Source organism: Balaenoptera ricei, chromosome 12 (assembly GCF_028023285.1).
Source record: "Balaenoptera ricei isolate mBalRic1 chromosome 12, mBalRic1.hap2, whole genome shotgun sequence".
Classification (NCBI taxonomy): Eukaryota; Metazoa; Chordata; class Mammalia; order Artiodactyla; family Balaenopteridae; genus Balaenoptera; species Balaenoptera ricei.
The window spans coordinates 71,371,023-71,391,614 of NC_082650.1; the positions used below are offsets into that span (position 1 = coordinate 71,371,023).

At 39.3% G+C, this 20,592-nt stretch overlaps 1 protein-coding gene across 8 annotated transcripts in view; it reads left to right on the forward strand.

Moving 5' to 3' along the window:
* Nucleotides 1-349: 349 nt before the first annotated feature.
* SYNCRIP (synaptotagmin binding cytoplasmic RNA interacting protein) overlaps nt 350-20,592 on the forward strand; it is a 28,145-nt gene continuing 7,902 nt past the window's right edge. For 2 of the 8 annotated variants that reach the window (XM_059941700.1, XM_059941701.1), the window contains exons 1-10: nt 464-546; nt 1,920-2,079; nt 2,779-2,897; nt 3,019-3,126; nt 5,927-6,040; nt 6,140-6,316; nt 13,985-14,120; nt 15,217-15,422; nt 17,531-17,680; nt 18,003-18,124. In XM_059941700.1, the coding sequence (XP_059797683.1) occupies nt 1,932-2,079; nt 2,779-2,897; nt 3,019-3,126; nt 5,927-6,040; nt 6,140-6,316; nt 13,985-14,120; nt 15,217-15,422; nt 17,531-17,680; nt 18,003-18,124 (1,280 nt within the window). In that variant the 5' untranslated portion in view covers nt 464-546; nt 1,920-1,931. Of the gene's footprint in view, nt 547-1,919; nt 2,080-2,778; nt 2,898-3,018; nt 3,127-5,926; nt 6,041-6,139; nt 6,317-13,984; nt 14,121-15,216; nt 15,423-17,530; nt 17,681-18,002; nt 18,125-20,592 lie in introns of those variants that run through there. The other 6 variants (XM_059941707.1, XM_059941706.1, XM_059941705.1 and 3 more) reach the window with 4 other exon arrangements.

Here is a 20,592-nt window from a genome sequence, read left to right on the forward strand (position 1 = left end):
CCGCGGGCGCGCGTCCCGAGGCGTAAGCTACGTCGTCACGTCAGCGCGGGAGAGAGAAAGAGAGGAGCAGAGGCGGCAGGGACTGGGGGACAGGGCCGAGAGAGCGAGGGAGGGAGCGAGCGTGCAAGCGTGCAAGCGAGGAGGGGAAGGGCGGCCACTCGTGCCTGAGCGGCCGCGGACGACAGTGCGAGCGGGGGGAGAAAGGAGCAGGGAGGGGAAGAAGAAAGGCCTAGAGAAGAGGCGGACGGAGGCTGGTGGTGGTGGGAGAAGGAGGAGCTGGAGGCGGGTAGGGGCTGAAGGAGTGAGTGAGAGAAGCGGACGCGCGAGGGAGGGGAGGGAAGGGGGGGGTCACGCGGAGGCGCGCGCGCGCACTGGGAGCGCGCTCGGAGGCGAGTGGAACTGGATCGGGTTTGCTGCCAGCGGCGTGAGCTTCGGCCGCCATTTTACAACAGCTCCACTCGCGCCGGACCCAGGGAGCAGCGAGCACGCGTTGCCCGCAACCGGATCTCCTCGGACAGGATTCCTCCGCCGCAGCCCGACGGGGAGGTAACGACCGCTGGGACCCGGGTCTGGGAGGGGAGCTCCGTGACATTGTGGAGTGAGCTGGGGGAGGGCGGTGCGGGGAGAAACCGGCTTTTCTGGAAAATGGATTCCAAGGAAGAGGGGAGCACGTTGACTGGGGCTGCTTGGGAGTAGGCCGCGGCCCGCGCCGCCACTTCCTTCTCGCTTCCATGTGCTGCTGCCGTTCGGGCTTTGTCTGCGGCGCTCCAGGGAGGAGGCGCCTCCGTGGCCCGCGCAGACCACGAGCGGCGGCGGAGTTGGTGCTGTCGTGGCCGTCGCCGCGGCGCGGGAGTGGGCGGAGAGGAGCCGGTCCTGTCCCGCAGCCGCGCGGCGGGGTTGGGTGGTGCTCGGGGTCCGGCAAGCGTTGGGCAGTTCGCGGAACGCCCTCGCGCCGCCGGCTTGTCGGCCCCGGCCCGGGGGTGGCACCGCCGGCCCCCGCGCCGCAGTCGCTGCCGGGACCGGCGAGGGGTGGGGGGCTTGCACCGTGCGCCGCGGCGCACGTCTCGGCGGGGCGGGCGGGCGGCCGGGGGTCGCCGGCGCCCGGGACAGAGAGAGCCATGTGTCACAGCCGAGACGGCGGCGCTGGGGGGCGGGGAGAGCCTGTGGCCTGGCGCCGCCGCGGCCTCGGTGTCGAGGGGCGAGGTTGTGCTGCTGCTGCTGCTTGCTGGGGGCTCCGGCCGCGGCTTGGGGTAGCTGTTGGGAGCCGGTGACGGTGGTCTTGGCCTGGGACTCGGTGGGTTTTCGTGGAAGGAAGTTGTAGGACATTGGAAGGCGCAGAGCACGTGTTTCTGCTGGGCTCCCGGGGGCCGCAGCGGTGAGGCTGCCGCTCTGGGTGCGGAGTCGGGGGCGGGCTTTGGGGTGTGCGGGTGAAGGGTGGAGAAATTGGGTGGTGGGAAGGTAGCTTGTGTGAGCGCTTTGTTCTTCGCAGGCTGTTGTTACCGATTTTTAAGCGGCAGGCGGGAAAAGCGCGCACTTCGGGGGTTTACCTTTGAGAGGGAAAAGCCCAGCTTTGCTTGCTCCACACACACCTCGTTCGCCGTACGGGCACAGCTGCATGTGGCACGCTGGCTCGTCCTCGTGCTGGTTGGGCTCCATTTGTAATGTGGTTTTTCCTAGGGAGTGTTAGCAGGTGAGTCAGGGGTGGTGCTAAGGAAAAACGTAGTGGATCCGTCCTTCTGTGCCCCGCGCTCCGAATGTGGCTTGTCAGGCGACAGTGACTTTCAAGTAAGGCCTCTTTAAAGGGAGGTGCAGGCTGGCTGGTGTAGAAATTGGTAGAGAAAGTAAAGATTGGGGCTCTCATATTGTCCTCTACCCTTTCTGAAGATCCTAGTTTAATTTTGCTTATTGCGTTTGAACAGATCTCTGGAAACATGGCTACAGAACATGTTAATGGAAATGGTACTGAAGAGCCCATGGATACTACTTCTGCAGTTATCCATTCAGAAAATTTTCAGACATTGCTTGATGCTGGTTTACCACAGAAAGTTGCTGAAAAACTAGATGAAATTTACGTTGCAGGTAAGAACTAACACTTGCAAAATTATATCATGAAATTTTTCTATTGGATTTCTGGCTTTGAGCTAAAATAGCAACTTTTTGTGGTTTCCAATAAGTGTGGGACCTGGAGTTTTGCCTTGTTGTGCTAGTTGTGAAGTAGAGGTTAAGGTGTATAGAGGGAGGGAAGAGAAAGGGTTAGGAGGTAAAGGCTGGCTGGCCAGATGGATAAGTATACGATGGTAGCAACAGCTGCTAAATATTGGAAGCAGGCCATGTGACTTTTTGGGGGTATTTTTATAGTAGGATTCTTGTTAAATAACTTGGTAACTGTAGACTTGTAGTCTGTCTCCGTGTGGCTCTTGCTTTTTCTAGTGGTATTTGAAATTGAGTAGAGGTTCATTTGTCATGCTCGGTACTTCGTTGGTTGGTTTTAGAATTTGTGAGCCTATATATTTGCTGTAGAAATAGGGTTCAGAATTGTCTGATTTAGACACAGAACAAGATTTTTTAAAAAAGTGGTTGAGAGGCCTTATTTAGTTCATAATGCTGTTCAGAATGGCTAAGGTATGTGTGTTTTTCATTATATAGATGATAAGGGGGCATGGAAGAATTCTTAGTTGGCACCTGTATTGGCAAACATGGTCTTTGTTTAAAAAAAAAAAACGAACTTTATAAAAAATATTAAAAGTTGACAATTAATTAAGTTTTTTTTTTCTCCAGGGCTGGTTGCACATAGCGATTTAGATGAAAGAGCTATCGAAGCTTTAAAAGAATTCAATGAAGACGGCGCATTGGCAGTTCTTCAGCAGTTTAAAGACAGTGATCTCTCTCATGTTCAGGTAACGTTAATCTAGTGTCAGTGTAAAAAGAATAAACAGTAGTTTTGATAGTTCAAGTTTTATTTATTTAGGTACGTTTAAGATAATTATTGTTAAATATGATTGGAAAATTCGTTTGCAGAACAAAAGTGCCTTTTTATGTGGAGTCATGAAGACTTATAGGCAGAGAGAAAAACAGGGGACCAAAGTAGCAGATTCTAGCAAAGGACCAGATGAGGCAAAAATTAAGGTATGTCTTTAAAAACTTTCTTTTTTATTACTCCTTTCAGTTTTAAAGTTTTTTTTTTTTCTATTTTCTAGCTTTGGTAAATATTCCTTGGGTGTGAAATGGGTGTGTGTGTTTTGTTTTTCGTGTTTTTTTGTTTGTTTTTTGTGGTTTTTTTGATGTTGCGAGTTAATGATCATGAGATAATTTGTTAATCTTTTGTAATTACTGTTTTTCCTGCCTTTAACAATTTGTTTCTAAAACAATTCCAAAGTTTTTCTTGTTAGCCAGCTACTGTTTCTTAAATCTGTGTTATTGGTATTCTAAATAAAAGATTTAAAGAAATACAGCCACCATATTTTTTTAGAAACCTGCAAGTCCAGATTAACTGACAGTGGAACCAAAATGGGAGGGGATCAGCTCACCCCATACTGGTGGAGTGTGTGCATTTAGCAGCTGACTGCTTTTCTTAGGATTCTCAAGCCCCCAAATTAAATGGGTTTAGTATTTTATCACTGCCTTCTTCTCCTTCCATTAGTATGGGTTTTTAAGGCCCATTTGTTCATTTCTAAAAGTAGCTTTTAAGGATAAAATTGATTACTGTGGAAATGTAAATGAGGAAACTGAGGCTGAGGGTAGGTTTCCTTTGCGTTCCCCCCACCCCCAAAGTCAGAAGAGTAAATGGCCTCAAAGTCAACTAGGTTTTGATCTTGGTGTTTTTTAGTTGTGTTGAGTTTTTAGTTCATAGAAAATATGACGGTGATCATACTAGTTTTAATCTGGTACTCAATATAGTGTGCCACTGCTCTTGAACCAAGGATTATGGTTTAAGAAAATCAGTTATTAGCAACAATATAGGTGTCAGGTGTGTTATAATGCTGTGGGAAGAGAGAAGCTTGGAATATGGAGTTAGATGTTAAGGCTGTCTATAAATTTGAGCCTTTCGCAGTTGTAGCTGTGAGTGAATTGTGTTTGAGCTATAAGTTTAGTTTTTCCAAAGAAATGGAATATAGTTGTTACTCACTGTAATTAATCAGTTGTAATTAAGTCTATACTGAGACAATTATTAAAATTTTATGAAAAATTGAAAATTTCGTTGGTGAGATTCAGTTCTATCTTTGGAAGGGAGTGGCTTAAAGCTTTAGTGTGACTTAAATTGTGGCAAGAAGGCAGACTTTTTTTCTTTTAACATCTTTATTGTAGTTTCTGCTGTATAACAGAATGAATCAGCTATATGCAAACGTTTATCCCCTTCCTTTTGCATCTCCCTCCCACCCTCCTAATCCCACCCCTCTAGGTGGTCACAAAGCACTGAGCTGATCTCCCTGTGCTACGCGGCTGCTTCCCACTAGCTATCTGTTTTACATTTGGTAGTGGATATATGTCCATGACACTCTCTCACTTCGTCCCAGCTTACCCTTCCCCCTCCCCGTGTCCTCAAGTCCATTCTCTACATCGAAGACAGACATTTTTATAGGATATTTTTCAGAGGGAATAAGTTTTTTCTTTTTGTTTTTAGCGAGTGACATAAAAGGTATTATTTGGGTCACTTAAAGATTAAAGTGAAAGAAGCACAGGGATTACATATGGGAAAAAGGGAAGAAGAGCCATTTAATGGTTTAGTTTATGTGATAGTAATAGATTTGAGTTTATTTTTGTTACTAACCCAGTGTTGCACTGTTAAGCAAATATATTTGGAGATAATAGAAAAAGACTACTTAAAACATGTAGCACTTTCTGGGGTTTTTTGTTAAGACAGTTTAGGAATAAAGGAGTTGTTGTCAATTACAGTATTTTTTCATAAATATTTAATGTTCTTTGAGTAGAAAATATTTAAAATGTGTCTAGGCATTTTCATTTTCAAAGACTAAAGTGACCCCCAAATCACTTAACAGCATTTTGATGTTTTGTCCTGTGCCTAGTGTTTCTTTTTATTTCAGAATTTATCATCTAATTATTGGGTTGCTTTTATTATTCAGAAAACCAGTTTTGTGCTTTGTGGGTGAGATGGTGGAAAAGGAATAATTCTTGTTTTTTCCTTAGGCTAACAGTGGACTACTTCTTTCTAGTCTTTTTGCTTGTAATAAAAGATGAAGAGAAATTTTAATGCTCTGAGTAAATATGAGTTGTGTAAATTTTAACAGTTCACTTTTAGGGAGGTCATATATAGAGGTTATGTCACATTGTTGTAGCTTCATAAAGTTTTCAAAATCATTTTGGCTCTCATTTTTCTGAGTGATCCATGCTGTCCTGTGAAGCATGGTACTTGAATGTCAGATGAATAAGAGGTCATTTTTCCTGCAACTCCTAAGTTTCTGGACTTAATTGGAGGAGTGTAATTTCTATAAAGGTTGGTCAAACTCCCAGAATGGCGGTAGGTACCCAGAAGTGTGGGTTACAGGGAAATTTATTGGGTAAGAAAGCTAGATTTGGAGGAGAGAAGTTATCCAGCTCCTTCTTCAGGAGAGAATTATTTTCAGCCTAATTAGGTGCAGTCATTTTTTAGAAGGGCTGAATAGGTACACGTTGCCTTGAAAGTTGTTGATGGTTCAATATTTTGTGTTGTTCACTAAGCACTAGTCAGTAATTAATTGGAGACCAGAAAATGATTTGACCAGGATCCTGAAATTTTCATTATAAATTAGGGCATATTATAAATTACAAGCATACATTAAAAGGGGAATTCTGAAACAACAGAAATCTGTAAGTAGGGAATGTTGCAAAGATACATGTAAAGATTTGAACAAGATTGATTTTAAACTGCTCAATGTATGGGTGTGGTCTCATGAATGAAATGTACTTAATGACATTTGAACTTTTTAAGGCGCTCTTGGAAAGAACAGGATACACACTCGATGTGACCACTGGACAGAGGAAGTATGGGGGACCGCCTCCAGATTCCGTTTATTCAGGTCAGCAGCCTTCTGTTGGCACTGAGGTAAAGAGACTAAAAACTTGTACCCTTTGTAGTAAATGTACAGGTGTCTGGTTCCCTAAAGAAACTCTCCATGGTTTTTACTTCATATTTAATTTACAGATATTTGTAGGGAAGATCCCAAGAGATCTGTTTGAGGATGAACTTGTTCCATTGTTTGAAAAAGCTGGACCTATATGGGATCTTCGTCTAATGATGGATCCACTAACTGGTCTCAATAGAGGTTATGCGTTTGTCACTTTTTGTACAAAAGAAGCAGCTCAGGAGGCTGTTAAACTGGTGAGTTTTTTTTTCTTTTCAGTTTTCACATTCTCTGTTTTCATTTAAAGCCAGGACTTTTCTTAATTGTGTTAACCAAAGGTTTTTGAAGTGCTGATTAGGTGCTGTCACATTTTCTATGTACACATTGTAGCAGTATTTTTTGTGCCTATAGTTGAACTGACTCAGGATCTATAAGGTAGTGTGGTGGAGTTGAAGTTACTGGTTCTTTAAATTTGGCTTAGTGATTTTTTTTTTTTAAGGAATGTTAAAAGGTTTAAGAAAGTAACTGTAATAGATAGGGCTCTTAAAGGGCCATATCTGGCTGTCCCTTTTTCGAAAATGTTTCACAAAGACATTGTGATGATAACTTTTTAGTTAATGAAATAAAGGATTTTATGTTGAGTGGCAATGTCCGATTTAAAAGTGCTAGATGTCAGGTGAGGACCTAGTTGTTTTCCCAATTTAAAGAATTTTAATGTTTCAAACTATGGCTTATATAATTCTCCTTCAAATTAGTTTTATTAAATTCTGTGACAAGTAGTTTCTGTGTTTTGTAGTTGAAGATGTAAGTTAATTTCAATCCAAGAAATACATCAAAAAGTACAGCTGGGGAGGAACTTTTGTAAATGGTTCACTGTAGCAGATGTTTGTTAGTTTTGCATTATCTGACTTACATGTTTTGTGGGTAATTCTAAGCAAATTTGAACTCCTTAGAGTGATTTCATCCTGCATCTTATTTTTCCTTCCCTCACTATCATATATGTCACATTTTAAGGCAAACCTTGAGGAGAAAAAGAAAACAAATATACTTACTTGGTTTTGCTTTTTGTATTGCTTGGATCTCTCCATTGGTGTGTGTAATTGAACATTGTAAAGGTTAACATTAGAAAAGTATGCTACTTGGGAAGAATAAAGAATTCAGGAGTTTAGATATTTCTTTTTAAATCATGGCTGATTTTCTTTTCTTTCAAAGAATGCTTTCTGTTTCAGAAGGGAGAGTATGTATAGCTCTAGGGGTCCATTCAGTGGTGACCTTTGAACTGTCACGTTTTTAGTTTAAACAGTTCAGGTAAAACTGAGGACTTTTTCGAGTTCTGGAAAGATACTTTAGGAGTCATCTAGTTGAATCTATAAAAGAATAGAACATTTTGCCAGGTAGTAATAAAGTAGCAGTAAGTTTTAATGTGGAAATACATAATGATTGAGAAGGCAATGAGACTATCTTACTACAAAAAGCTAGTACAGAATTTAATGATGTCAGATCCAGTTTATTTACTAGGTATCACATAAAGCTTTAGTTTTGCTTAATAGGTGTGATTATTTAGTGTTACAAGTAATGATTTGTGTATTTATTAATATTTTTAAAAGGAATCATTAAACAAACATTTGTAGACTACTTAAGTTTTGCTGCCAAAATACACTTAATTATGGTAGGTCCTCACTAGAATTTATTTCTAGGTGATGTTCAGAATCCTTATAGTAAAGAAGCATCATTAGAAGAAGATGTTACATAATCCAGTCCTAACGTCACTATTTTGAGTGCCAATAAGTACACATGAAATATGTCTCAGTTTGGGCAATTGCCTTGGCTTAACAGATCATGTAGTCCAAAGTTGCATTGCTGTAGGCTTAGAGTAGTCTTATTAATGTAGTTAAGTTTTTCAACTGTAACGCAGAAATTTCCAGGTAGCCAAACAGCCATTTTGATTGGTCTGTGAGCTAGCTCTTGTCCTAAATCTTTTAACACTTTTTTCTGGGTTTGTGATTTGAGTCCTTATCTGGGGGCATAATTATTTTTTACTGTCTGATGAATAGGAGGCTCTGTGCTTTAGTGTTTTTTAAAGGGTATTCTTAGCACTGGGATGAATTGGACGTATTGTCATTGCTTTTTTAAAAAGGATGCTTTACCATAGCTAGGACTATGGTGATAATAGAATTGGGAGATTTGCCTTAATGCAACAGTAGAAGAAAGGACTAGGCTTTTGAGGAAATGAAACATTCTCGAGAAATAAAAAACTGAATTTGATTGGGATGTTTTTTTGCTACCTTGTTTTGATTCCTGGAAATGAGTACCCCTTCTAAATGTATTTTTTAAGGAAGCATATTTTGAAAACTGTTCCTACTCGTATCATGTCACGAGTCTACTTGAATTACAGCTTTATCCAAGGTGAATTTTTATATAAGGTAGTTGAACTGTTGTTCTAGTTGCACATAATCAGATGCTGAGAAAATGCCTTTTTTACGTTATTTATAGATGAGACAAGATTGAAGCACCATCTCTTTTTGCTTTCCTGTACTTTGTGTCTTGAGAAATACCTTCTATTGAGTTGAGATAGTTTATATATTCAGCCTTATTTTTTGATGTTATTCAACAACAACCCCTGCCGCCCCCCCCATAAAGACTGTAGATTTTAAGTTTGCATCTGAATTACTTGTAAAGTGGGTTGATGTTAACAGCTGAAGAAGAGGCATGAAGTTAGAAGCAACTGCAAACTTCTTAATGACCCTATTTTCAGCTAACATCTGCCTTGTATTTGGGGGAGTAAGAAAATTCATCCCTAAATGATGACAATGTAGCTAAGGAAGCAAGATTTAAATTTGTGAAAAGGTGAATAATAGCTACCACTTGTGCTTGTTGAGGCACAGGAGCTGTGCTAGGTGCTACATTATTACCTTTAAAGATCACTTCAACCCATTCTTCAAGGTAAGTGAAATATCTTCCTTTTGCAGTAGAATAAATAGTCTGGGTGGCTTGCCCAGAGCCGAACTGGTTTAGCTTGATACCAGGTTTGTTTAGCATGTGCTTATCGTTAATTAGACATAACAATTTAAGCCAGCAGTATAAGTTATGTTGCCAGGTAGCCTGATTCTTCAAATTATGTAGTGGTTTAGGTAGTGTTAAAAGGAATTCAGAGTGTAAGTCGTCTCTACTGCCAAATTTATTTTTGGCATCTAACCAATTTGTACCATCTTCCTGCTACCATCCTAGCCTAAGGTACCATTTGAAGAATCCTTCTAGCTAGTCTCACTGCTTTCCTTTGCTCCTTTACAGTCTTACCTTTTAGCTGTGTAGATTAGATCACAACAGTCCCATGCTGAAAACTCTAATAATGGCTTCCAAACAAGATTCTATCTGATCAAGTTTTTGCTTACCTCTGTCTTCCTACTCTTCTTTATTACCCTTCCATCCACACTTTGCCTTTTTTCTCCTCTACAAAAGCTATGAGCATTTCCATCTCAAGGCTGCCTTCTGTTCTTTCTCCCACTTCTCCCAGTTAGCACAGCTGCTGTCTTATCAATCAGATTTTCTTAGAAGGCCTTTCTAAGAAAGGCTTACCACCCAGTTGCCCCATGACAGTATACTGAACATGATAAAAAAAAAAAAAGAATGCTTAGATGTACTTAAAATTATTTTTTGACTTTGAAAGATTATTTGCTTCTCTCTTCCCATCAGAAAATTTGCTCTTTTTTCCTGTATCCCCAACATTTAGAACAGTGCCATTATAGAGTAGGTAGTAGATAAATAACCTGACTGGCTGACCAGGCAAGTGTGTATGTGTATTTGTGTGGTGTGCTGTTGGAATTGGAGCCCAGGGCCACTGGCTGTGCAGTGCCCATTATGGTTCCTATACAGTGGAAGTGTCCTACTGAAAATACCTTTGTTACAAAGACTGGAATACTGACCTCTATTTGCACATTAAGGGTTATGACTTTAAAAGCCACTGATGGTTTATTCACAGCGGTTGTATACACCAGTGTACAACCATTTTGATGAATGCAGCTGGCAAGACAGGTCGACAGAATATTTTAGTAGCAATTAGCAAGTGTTCAGTGTGTTTAACATGAAAACTTTTACTATGGGCGTACAAGGTAGTTTGATCCAGTTCTTGACTTTGGTGTTTCTAGGACTTGAGAGGCTAACTACAATTAAAGTGGAAGCAGGTGGTTCACAGGGTAAAGGAGGGATGAAGGGATCGATTGCTTTTGGTTGAGGTTGTTAGAGAAGGCTTTGTGATAAAAAGGTGTGAGCAGGGCAGTGAAGGAAGTAGATGAATAGTTGAAGCACTGTTTTGTGGGAAGGGAGATAAAACTTGTGTAAAGTCAGTGCTAGAAGGCAGTAGGCATGACTGCTGGCCTGAGTTGCATGGTGCTATTAAAGTTTTGATCCTTTGTATGGGTTGCATGATGTAAATAACGGTATAGGTTCTTTTTTTTTTTTTAATCAGTGATATGAATGAGGGCATAGTTGAATTGTTGAAACGTTTGGTGACTTGAATCTACATGTAGCAGTTAATGCCATGGATGACAAAATAAGGATCTGAAAAGATTCTGATAGCCTGGCACAGTAGTTTACACCAGCAGGATGGAATTGAGTGGGGCTGAGAGTCAAGTCCTATACATGACTAATCCACAAGTAAGCTGTAGTGTGTCAGTGGTGTGGTGTGATTGCCAAATAAGCCAAGATAATCATGGACTACGTGTTATTGAGGCCTGGTGTTGAGAAGTGTCAGAACAGTCTCCAGCTTATTCTAGACTCCTCAGTCTCAATCCACCTCTATAGTATTGTGTTATGGATGTCACTATTTGGTGACACTCTTGGAGGCAGTTCCCAATTTCAGAGAAGTAATGATTAGCCAAGCATAGAGGGGGATTGAGTCCTAAGCATTGTGTGCAGGTATATGAAGTGCTGTCATTTGGAGGAGGAAATAGATTTATTGTAGAATTTTTAGGGAAGTAGGTTTGGCTCAAGGTAAAGAAGACTTAAATGGATGGGCTTGGGAGGTGGCGGCTTTGCTGCTGTAAGGGTTAGGACTGAGCAACCACTTCTGGATCAGTTTTCTAAGTCTGAGATTGCTAAATTTCTGGGGATTTGGTAACTGATTGGCTATAAGGGAAGGAAATAGTGAATTGATATTTTGAACGTAGATGATGGGAATGTTCCAGGCTGTACAACTCATTTTGGTGTTCCGAAATACTGAAACTGCATTGGTTAATGCTCAAAGTTCATCTTTATTTTATTTGGTTACCTCACTGTGCTACTGGATCTGAAAGCTAGATTTCTAAAACTTGTTAACTTCAGTGCCCACTTTTCTAGAGTTTGGAAAAGATTACATTTTCTTTTTTATTTTGATACTATCATATCATCCTGATTACTAACCCTTGATAGTAAGGGTTTATCAGCATTAAATTAGAATCTCTATTAAGGATCAGAACAGTTGCTTTGGTAATGTTTTTCTACCATCTAAGTCACTGTTACTCACCTGCTAACACCTGCTAGGATGCAAAGTTTATTTTCGAATTTAAGGTGATAGATTGGTCTTAAAAATGCTAGAGTGAGAAAAGTTAAACAATTCAAATACACTTATAAAAGTGCATGCTTAATCTGTAGATGGGGCATTTCTTTAAGAAATGTTTATTTCTAGGCACTTTTGCTTTATTTGGACAGTATGCTGTGTGCAGAGGGTCACCTTTGCTCCTTTAATGACTTCTTTTCATTGGAGAGCCAGTTTACTCTCTATGGGTCAGCTATAATTGTTCCAATTTTTTAAATTAAAAAAATGTGGATGAAAAGTTAGTTTTCTTTATAAATCCTACTAAATATTCACGTCTTCATATTGTTCAGAGACTACAGTCATTTAAATACATTCTACCTACCCCTCCTTGATTAACCATAGTGAGGATAGGTTAGAAGGGAAGAAACTTTTCTTTTGTAGGTAATAATGGAAACAGTCATTACTATTTTGAGGCAGCATTGTTAAGTAAATAGCCTCTGCTCTTAGAATATTTGGAAAGAAATACAATAAAGGGAAAATGATCCCAAATTGTCATCTTCAAAATAACTCCTCTTTCTCCCTTTTCAAAACTGTATTTCCTTCCATTCTTTTTCTGATTTTAATTGTTTTTGTCAACTTCTGGAGTTACAGACTAAATGACCAAATTGAAAGCCATTGATTTGTCACTAAGGCTGGCTACTTGATCCTTAGATATAAAAATCTAGGGAATGTACATGTCTTAAAGCAGTTTATTGTGTTCTTAAGTTAACTTATTTGTGTAATAGGGTATTGTAGTCTACTTGTCCATAATCCCATGCAATGGTGGATTCAGCCATAGGTCTAATATCTGCCCGTAACCGCATATTTCTATTTTTAAGAGGTGTTTGGTCTAAATAGAATATAAATGGTATGAGAAAACGAAGTCCAGGGCAGGATTTCTTAACCTCAGCACTATTAATGTTTTAGACTAGATAACTTTTTATTATGCTGGACTATTTTGTGAATTGTAGGATGTTTAATAACATCTCTGGTCTCTACCTACCCACTAAATACCAACAGCAAAACCCACCTCTAGTTGACCAAAATGTGTGTGTGTCGGGGGGCAGCAAATCACTCCTGTTGAGAACTGCTGATCTGTGTTAACGTAGAAGGGTGTTTTTGTTGACCTTTATAGGATTTAGGGATTGCAGAATATTTGGTTGAGCTCAGATCTACAGGTATGCAGAGGAGTTTGGATGGTGAAATTTCAGGGAAAGCGTTATAGTCAGAGGTTTAGCAGTATGAAAACTGCTTGAGAACTGATGTAAATAGCCGAGATTATAGTATTGTGGAGAAAAGGGAGAAGTGGTAGGGATTTTAGGACGGACTTAATGACATCCAAGGGTTTGAACTTCGTTTTGCTGATGGGGAGTCATTGTGGGATTTTTTTTCAATAGGCAAAGTTGTGATTTTAAAAAAAATGTCTCCAGCATAAGTGTAAAGAATAGAGATAATCCTGGGATCATGATGACCAGAAACTCGGATAAGCGTGAATGGAGTCAGTGGGGTAAAAAGTACAAAACTGTTCTGAACTGGAGGAAGGATGTTTGAACTTCATGTTTAATTTTGAGTATCTGGAGATGGAGAAAAAGGGAGAAGGAGGAATCAGTTTTCTGACTTGTCTGTGTTTTCACTTACACCTGATATACCTGTTACGCAAGAATGGGAATAACAGGGATAGGAACTCTTTGGGTTTTGCCTCTGCGGTATTGTTCCGTTTTATGCAATACGGTTACTTGAAGATGGTTTACTTTTTACTGTAGTTTTATAGTAGTTTACCATAATCTACTTGTCTTTCTCCAACTTTATTGTAGGCTTGGTGAAAATGAAATGGGGGAAAAAGTTGGGTTGGATTCGGAATAACAAGGTTCTCCTTTTAGATTTAAGTATATGAAGCCAAAAATCCCTTATTGTAACTTTTTACAAGTGATTAGGGGAGATGGAAAAATAAGATTTAAGCGCTGATTAACAGAAAGGCAGATAGCTTGCTGGCACTGGAATCCGTTTCCCTTGCATGAGAATAACTAGTCGGAATGATGAATTTAAGTAGAAAATAAGGTATTGTGGAATCAGTAATTTGGAATTTAAGCTGCTTACAGACTAGATTCTTACCAAATTTGCTAAATTTCAAGGACTTGACAATTTTTTGCTTTAATTCATAAAGTTGGTTAGTGTGTTTTGTCAGTACAATCTTCCTGTCTGAGATTATAATTTTTTAAAGGATAAAAATACTGGATAAACCTAAGTGTTGAAGTTTTAATTTGTTAAAAGATTTTGCTTTTGTGTATGGGATTTGCATATCTTTCTATAATGAGCACCTATAGTAGGATATTTTAAGTATTTTTAAAACATGGTGCACTTTTCCGCCTTTCAGTATAATAATCATGAAATTCGTTCTGGAAAACACATTGGTGTCTGCATCTCCGTTGCCAACAACAGGCTTTTTGTGGGCTCTATTCCTAAGAGTAAAACCAAGGAACAGATTCTTGAAGAATTTAGCAAAGTAACAGGTAAGTTGGGTTTACTTGGAAAGAGATTCAACTTCTAATACTTAAGGTAATTGCATACTTCTGTGTGCCAAGCACTGTTTTAAGCACTACATTTATTGATTCGTATTCTCACTATAGCCATATAAGATGAGTAACTCCATTTTTCAGATAAGGAAATAGGTTTTGGGAAATAACTTGCTGAATGTTACGTAGTTAGTAAGGAATATGGCTGGATTTGAACTTAGTCTGCAGAATCATTGTTGTGCTTCCCCTGTTTTGGAAGATTGTATTTCTTTGTGTGTTTTTATGCATTTTGAGGTGCTTAGTTGACATTCTTAGTAAAAATGTTTGATAAGTAATGACTTGATTTTCCAAATTAATAAGAATGGTAAGTACTCTTGCTATAAGCAGAGATTATACTTTGTCAATATGGTGCAATTTGTTTGAATTGTAAAGCATTTTTTGTAAGTTTCCAAGTGACAGGCTTTTGTCATTTAGAAACTAGAAAAAATAGTTTTGTCTGCCTAGAATATTTAGCAAATTATCAGCCTGTTACCAGTTTCCAGGAACATTTGAAATTCTTATACAGTACTAAGATAATCTCTATTTCATTTGAAATAAACATTGATGTCTGAGGCCAGAAAAGTGCCATTAAAAAATTAGTTTTTACTTGCATGGGGTGAAAAATTTCTAACCATGTCTGATTTATACTTCAGGTTTTCCTAAAACAGCTTTGTAAAGATTTCATACCTCTCTGTCATCTAATTAATGGAAGCAGAGAAAAATTTCTAACCATGTCTGACTTATACTCCTGGTTTTCCTAAAACAGCTCTGTAAAGATTTCATACCTCTCTGTCATCTGATAAATGGAAGCAGAATAGTCCTCAGGTCTAAGTAAAAAGAATACATTTTCTTTTCATGGGGATTTTTGCATTAGGAACACTTGGAAAGTGTGGAGTAGGTGAATTATCTGGACCAGTATTTTTGAGAGTCCCCGGTAAAGATAAGAGATTATTTTTTCATTCTGATATTCAAGTATAATATTAGAAAAGTAAATCTTTTGATCTTATTTTTGCTTATTTTATCTCATTTCTCTGGAATTGTTGCTTACTTTCAGAGGGTCTTACAGACGTCATTTTATACCACCAACCAGACGACAAGAAAAAAAACAGAGGCTTTTGCTTTCTTGAATATGAAGATCACAAAACAGCTGCCCAGGCAAGACGTAGGTTAATGAGTGGTAAAGTCAAGGTCTGGGGAAATGTTGGAACTGTTGAATGGGCTGATCCTATAGAAGATCCCGATCCTGAAGTTATGGCAAAGGTAATGACAGTTGAGTTAAAAATTTTTTTGTGGTGTTGCTGGGAGCAGGGGTAGGCTTTAGAGAGCGGAGGGAAACTTGTGTGTGCTTTCTTAAACCATATTTTTGGAAGTGAGAGGAGTGTTCTGTGTTGAAGGCCACACACCAGAAATAAATAGCAAGTGCATGGAGGGTGAGTATAGGAATTTATTCATGGACCCTCAGCCACAGTTGTGTAGCCATCATACTCTCAAGATAAAGTAGGTCACCTACATACAGTGGAGATGATTCACTTACATTTTTGTGTGGATTCGAAGAGCAGTTTCTTTGAGTTTTTGAGAGTGGCGCCATTAGATTATATGGTTTTTGTGTTAAAAGTCCCACTCCTAAAAATAGTGAACTGTACTGGCCTCAGCAGAGCTGCTGCAGTTAAAAGGTTTAGCTATTATTAGGTATCGTGCTTCAGCAGTCAGTTGAGACATCTATGAAAACAAACATCTCTTGAGTCAACACTTTACCAGTGCAGTTTGCAGTTAAGTTATTCTAACCTTTTATTAAAGAATCCTCCTTAATGACAATAGGCTAGGAAATACAACTAGTTTACTTAAATCAAGAGAGGAGTGTGAAGTGTCAGAACAGTGAATATTAAAGGGTAAATGTTCTTGAGGACAGAAGATACTTAGGATTCATTCTTTTTTCCTTTGGCTTATTAAGCTCTCATTGGTTAGCCCTTTAGATTAAGAAATTCAGATGCTACTTCAGGTATTTTAGGAGGAAGTGATAATGTTTCTTAGCCAAAAGGTTAAATTTGTAGTTGTACTTGAGGAGCTTTCAGGATTGAAGACTTTATCTTACCAGTGTTTTGAATATTGTCTCCTCTCTTTAGGGTTTCAAAAGCAGGTCCTAATTAGTTTTGACTCCCTGTGTTAAGTTCAACAGCTATTTAAGATGGCATGGTGTTCATGTTATTAGGAAATAACCACATCCATTTTAATTGTAAAATAATAACTAATGAAAAGTACTGTGCGTAGCATGCTTTGTTTTTTGAGCAACAAGTACAGCAGTTTCCCGTACACACACCTGCCCACATAGCTGTGCAGCCTCCTGCACGATCAGTGTCCTCACCAAAGTGGTACGTTTGTCATAATCAGTGAATCTAAACTGACACATTATTATAACTCAATGTTTATGTTAGGATTCCCTTTTGGTGTTCTGCATTCTATGGGTTTGACAAATGTATGTTGTATCCACCATTGTAGTATCATACAGAATATTTTCATTGACTTAGGAATCCTCTGTGATTGCCTTTCATCCCTCGTCCCCTCATCCCTGGCAACCATTGCTCTTTTTACTGTCTCCATAGTTTTGTCTTTTCCCAAATGTCACATAGTTGGAATCGTATAGTATGTAGCCATTTAAGACAGCTTCTTTTACATTTAAGGTTCCTCCATGTCTTTTCATGGCTTGATGGCTCATTTCTTGTTTAGTGTTAAGTAATATTCCATTGTCTGGATGTATTATAGTTTATCCAGTCACCAACTGAAGGACAGCTTGGTTGCTTCCAAGTTTTGGCAATTATGAATTAGGGTGCTATAAGCATCCATATACAGGGTTTTGTGTGGACGCGTCTTCACGTCTTTTGGGTAAATACCAAGGAGTGTGACTGGTGAATCATATGGTACGAAAGTATGTTTAGTTTTGTAAGAAGCTGCCAAATTATACCGTTTTGCATTCTAATGCAGTGAATATGTTGTTCAGTATTCTCAACAGCATTCGATGGTGTTAGTGTCTTAGATTTTGGCCGGTCACTGTAACAGGCTTGTAATGGTATCTCACTGTTTTAATTTGCGATTCCCTAATGACATATGATAATTGAGCATCTCTTCCTATGCTTATTCACCATCTATATATCTTTAGTGAGAATGTTCAGATTTTTTGCCCATTAGATCCAGCAGCATGCTCTTTGGTATTTACCCAAATGAGTTGAAATTTTAGTCTATATTTTATATTTCTGGTACTCTTCTAATGGGTTGTGACTAAAGTTAAGTCTGCAGGGTTGGGGTGGTGGCATCTTGGAAACTGAATCCTTTGGAAATACATAGGAAGTTTCTGTTTCTTTCTTAAATTTCAGGTAAAAGTGCTGTTTGTACGCAACCTGGCCAATACTGTAACAGAAGAGATTTTAGAAAAGGCATTTAGTCAGTTTGGGAAACTGGAACGAGTGAAGAAATTAAAAGATTATGCTTTCATTCATTTTGATGAGCGAGATGGTGCTGTCAAGGTAAATAACTGGGGGAATTATCATAGGCATCTAACTTAGACTAATGATTTTTAGTCATCCTAAAATCAGAACGTTTTAGAAAATTGAAGGAAACTCAGAGGTCATGTAATTACTCAAGCTAACCTTTATTGGCCTTAGCAAATCGCATAACTTACTAAACTAAGTGAAAAAGATTATTAGTTGAAGAGCTGGATCTTTAAATGAAATCAAGAATCCTATTTTATCTCATCCTTCTAGTGTTAATAGTAAATGATTTTTTTAACTTTAAATGAATCATAGTTGTGAAAGGTCTCTTGTATTGATCAGTACCTACTTTTTTAAGGCTATGGAAGAAATGAATGGCAAAGACTTGGAGGGAGAAAATATTGAAATTGTTTTTGCTAAGCCACCAGATCAGAAAAGGAAAGAAAGAAAAGCTCAGAGGCAAGCCGCAAAGAATCAAATGTAAGTGAAAGTTGTACAAATTTTAATATTGATTAACTGGTGAATAACAGGTGAACAAATCTGTAACATGCCTTTACCTTTTAAAGAAGACTTGAAGTTTAACTTGAAAGCTTTGAGTCAAAGAAAAATGCTGAGAATCTCCAAAAATGTTTATTGAGTTCTTGCTATTGACCATACTTGTGAAACTAATTGTAATTCTAAACAACTGGACCTTTGCATAATAAACGAAAAATCAATCTAGGTTATTTTCTACTGTATTTTACAGAATGTGCTCCTGAATACGTGTTTTAAATATTAGCTGCCCCAAAGTCTTGACAGTTTGTTTGGTTAAAGGGTGGAGAGTTTTTTCTCTGAGGCAGGAAATATAAAATCTCCAATTATAATAGACTCTGCTTCCTTTGTGTCAGAAAAAAGACTTCTTTACCAATACATAGTGCCCATTACTGCCATCCCAAAGACTTCATATACTATGCATGGGTTTTGAAAAATGAAGTAAGAGTATAGTTAATGAAATAAGCAAATAACATAGTATTGAGGTACGAAAACAAGTGTGTAAATGCATTGTATAAATTGGCTCTTTTAAGGCTATCTGCTCATTAAGACAGTGAAGGAAACTTAGCTGTGTAAGAATGAAGTTTGCAATTTAAAAAAATTTGGTAATTGATTTCTAAGGAGGAAGAGAGGGGTAATTGCTGTTTGATGGCAAGAACAATAATCACTATACTATATCTCAGGTCAGTTTTCTGTCTGTTGCCGTATGTAGGGGAAGCTTCTATTATTTCATAATCAGGGAAGCATTCACGTTCTAGTTTCTGTAATTAGCTGTGCAGTTAGGCAAGTTGGCAAGTTCTGAGCCTCAGTTTCTTTAATTTTAAAAGGGAAACAGATTAAATTATGTAAGATGTCTTGTACAATGATTACTATCCAAGTAATCTATCTGTACTTGTTCTAGGACTAAAGAAACATGTGCTTTTTTTTTTTTTTTTTTTGACCATGCTGCAAGGCTTGCAGGATCTTTTTTTTAAAATTATAAATTTATTTATTTATTTTATTTTTGACTGCGTTGGGTCTTGTTGCTGCGCGCAGGCTTTCTCTGGTTGTGGCGAATGGGGGCTACTCTTCGTTGCGGTGCGCAGGCCTCCCACTGTGGTGGCCTCTCTTGTTGCAGAGCACGGGCTCCAGGCCCGCGGGCCCCGGTAGTTGCAGCACGCAGGCTCAGCAGCTGTGGCTCACGGGCTCCAGAGCGCAGGCTCAGCAGTCGTGGCACACAGGCCCAGTTGCTCCGTGGCATGTGGGATCCTCCCGGACCAGGGCTCAAACCCGTGTCCCCTGCACTGGCAGGCGGACTCCCAACCACTGTGCCACCTGGGAAGTCCGAAACGTGCTTTTAATAGGCTTGGTGGTAGTATAAATGAGAAAAGACTTACAAAGAGCTAGGTTTTGAAGGAGGAGCTAATGTTCTATCTCACACCCCTGAGTATACTCTATGCAGTGAAAATAACTTTTTCATATCTCTTCCAGAAGACAATTAACTGATTGTGATTTTTTAACGTAGTGGCAGAATGTAAGTATAGGAGATGACGTTGGGTAAGTGATTAGAGCAGTTACAGCTATGCCTTGATAGATGGAGGATGATACTGAATCGAAGGTGTAGAATGTCAGTATATGTGTTAATATTTGAAAAGAACAGGAGAAAGGGATGATTGCATGTGATGCTGGCACTTTACCTTCCTGCAGTCATTCACTGATTTTTTTTTAAAAAAAATTTAACAACTGCAGCACACATTTCTACTTACACCTTATTGTGTCCCTGTGAGTTGAGTACTCTATCTCCCAGTTTGAAATGAGGAAACTGAGGCACAGAGGTCAACTTGCCCAAGGTCAGTCACACAGCTAGTAAGTAGTGGAGTTGGGTTTGAACCAAGGCAGTCTGGTCCTCAGGGTTTTACTCTTACACACTACACCAGGGTTTCCTCAGTCTCTGTGTAATTATAGCCATTTTGTGCATGTTGATTTTTGGTTATGGGGGCTGTCCTGTGCATCATAGGATGTTTAGCAGCGTCCCTGGCTTCTTCCCGCTAGATGTCAATAGCAGCCCCACCCCCACTGCCGAGTGACGACAACTGTAAACGTCTCTAGACATCACCAGAGGTCCCCGGCTGGGGAGGGGGGTGGGCAGAAGTGTCTCCAGTTGAGAATCACTGCATGCTGTGGGCATTGTGTCACTTAGAGACAGAAAAAGATGATTTATCAATTATTAAGAGAATCAGCACAGCACAACAAAATGGTCTTAGAACCTAGTGAACAGAGAGTAGCATTTTTTTATGTGTCTGTTGGAACAGGGCCTTTGTGATTTTGAGTATAAAATAACAAGCTGAATAAACACAAGAGTAAATTCTCATAAGGAAGGATTATTTTTTACATATCTCATGGGATTATCATTGGGTTCAAATAAAGTGATAAACTCC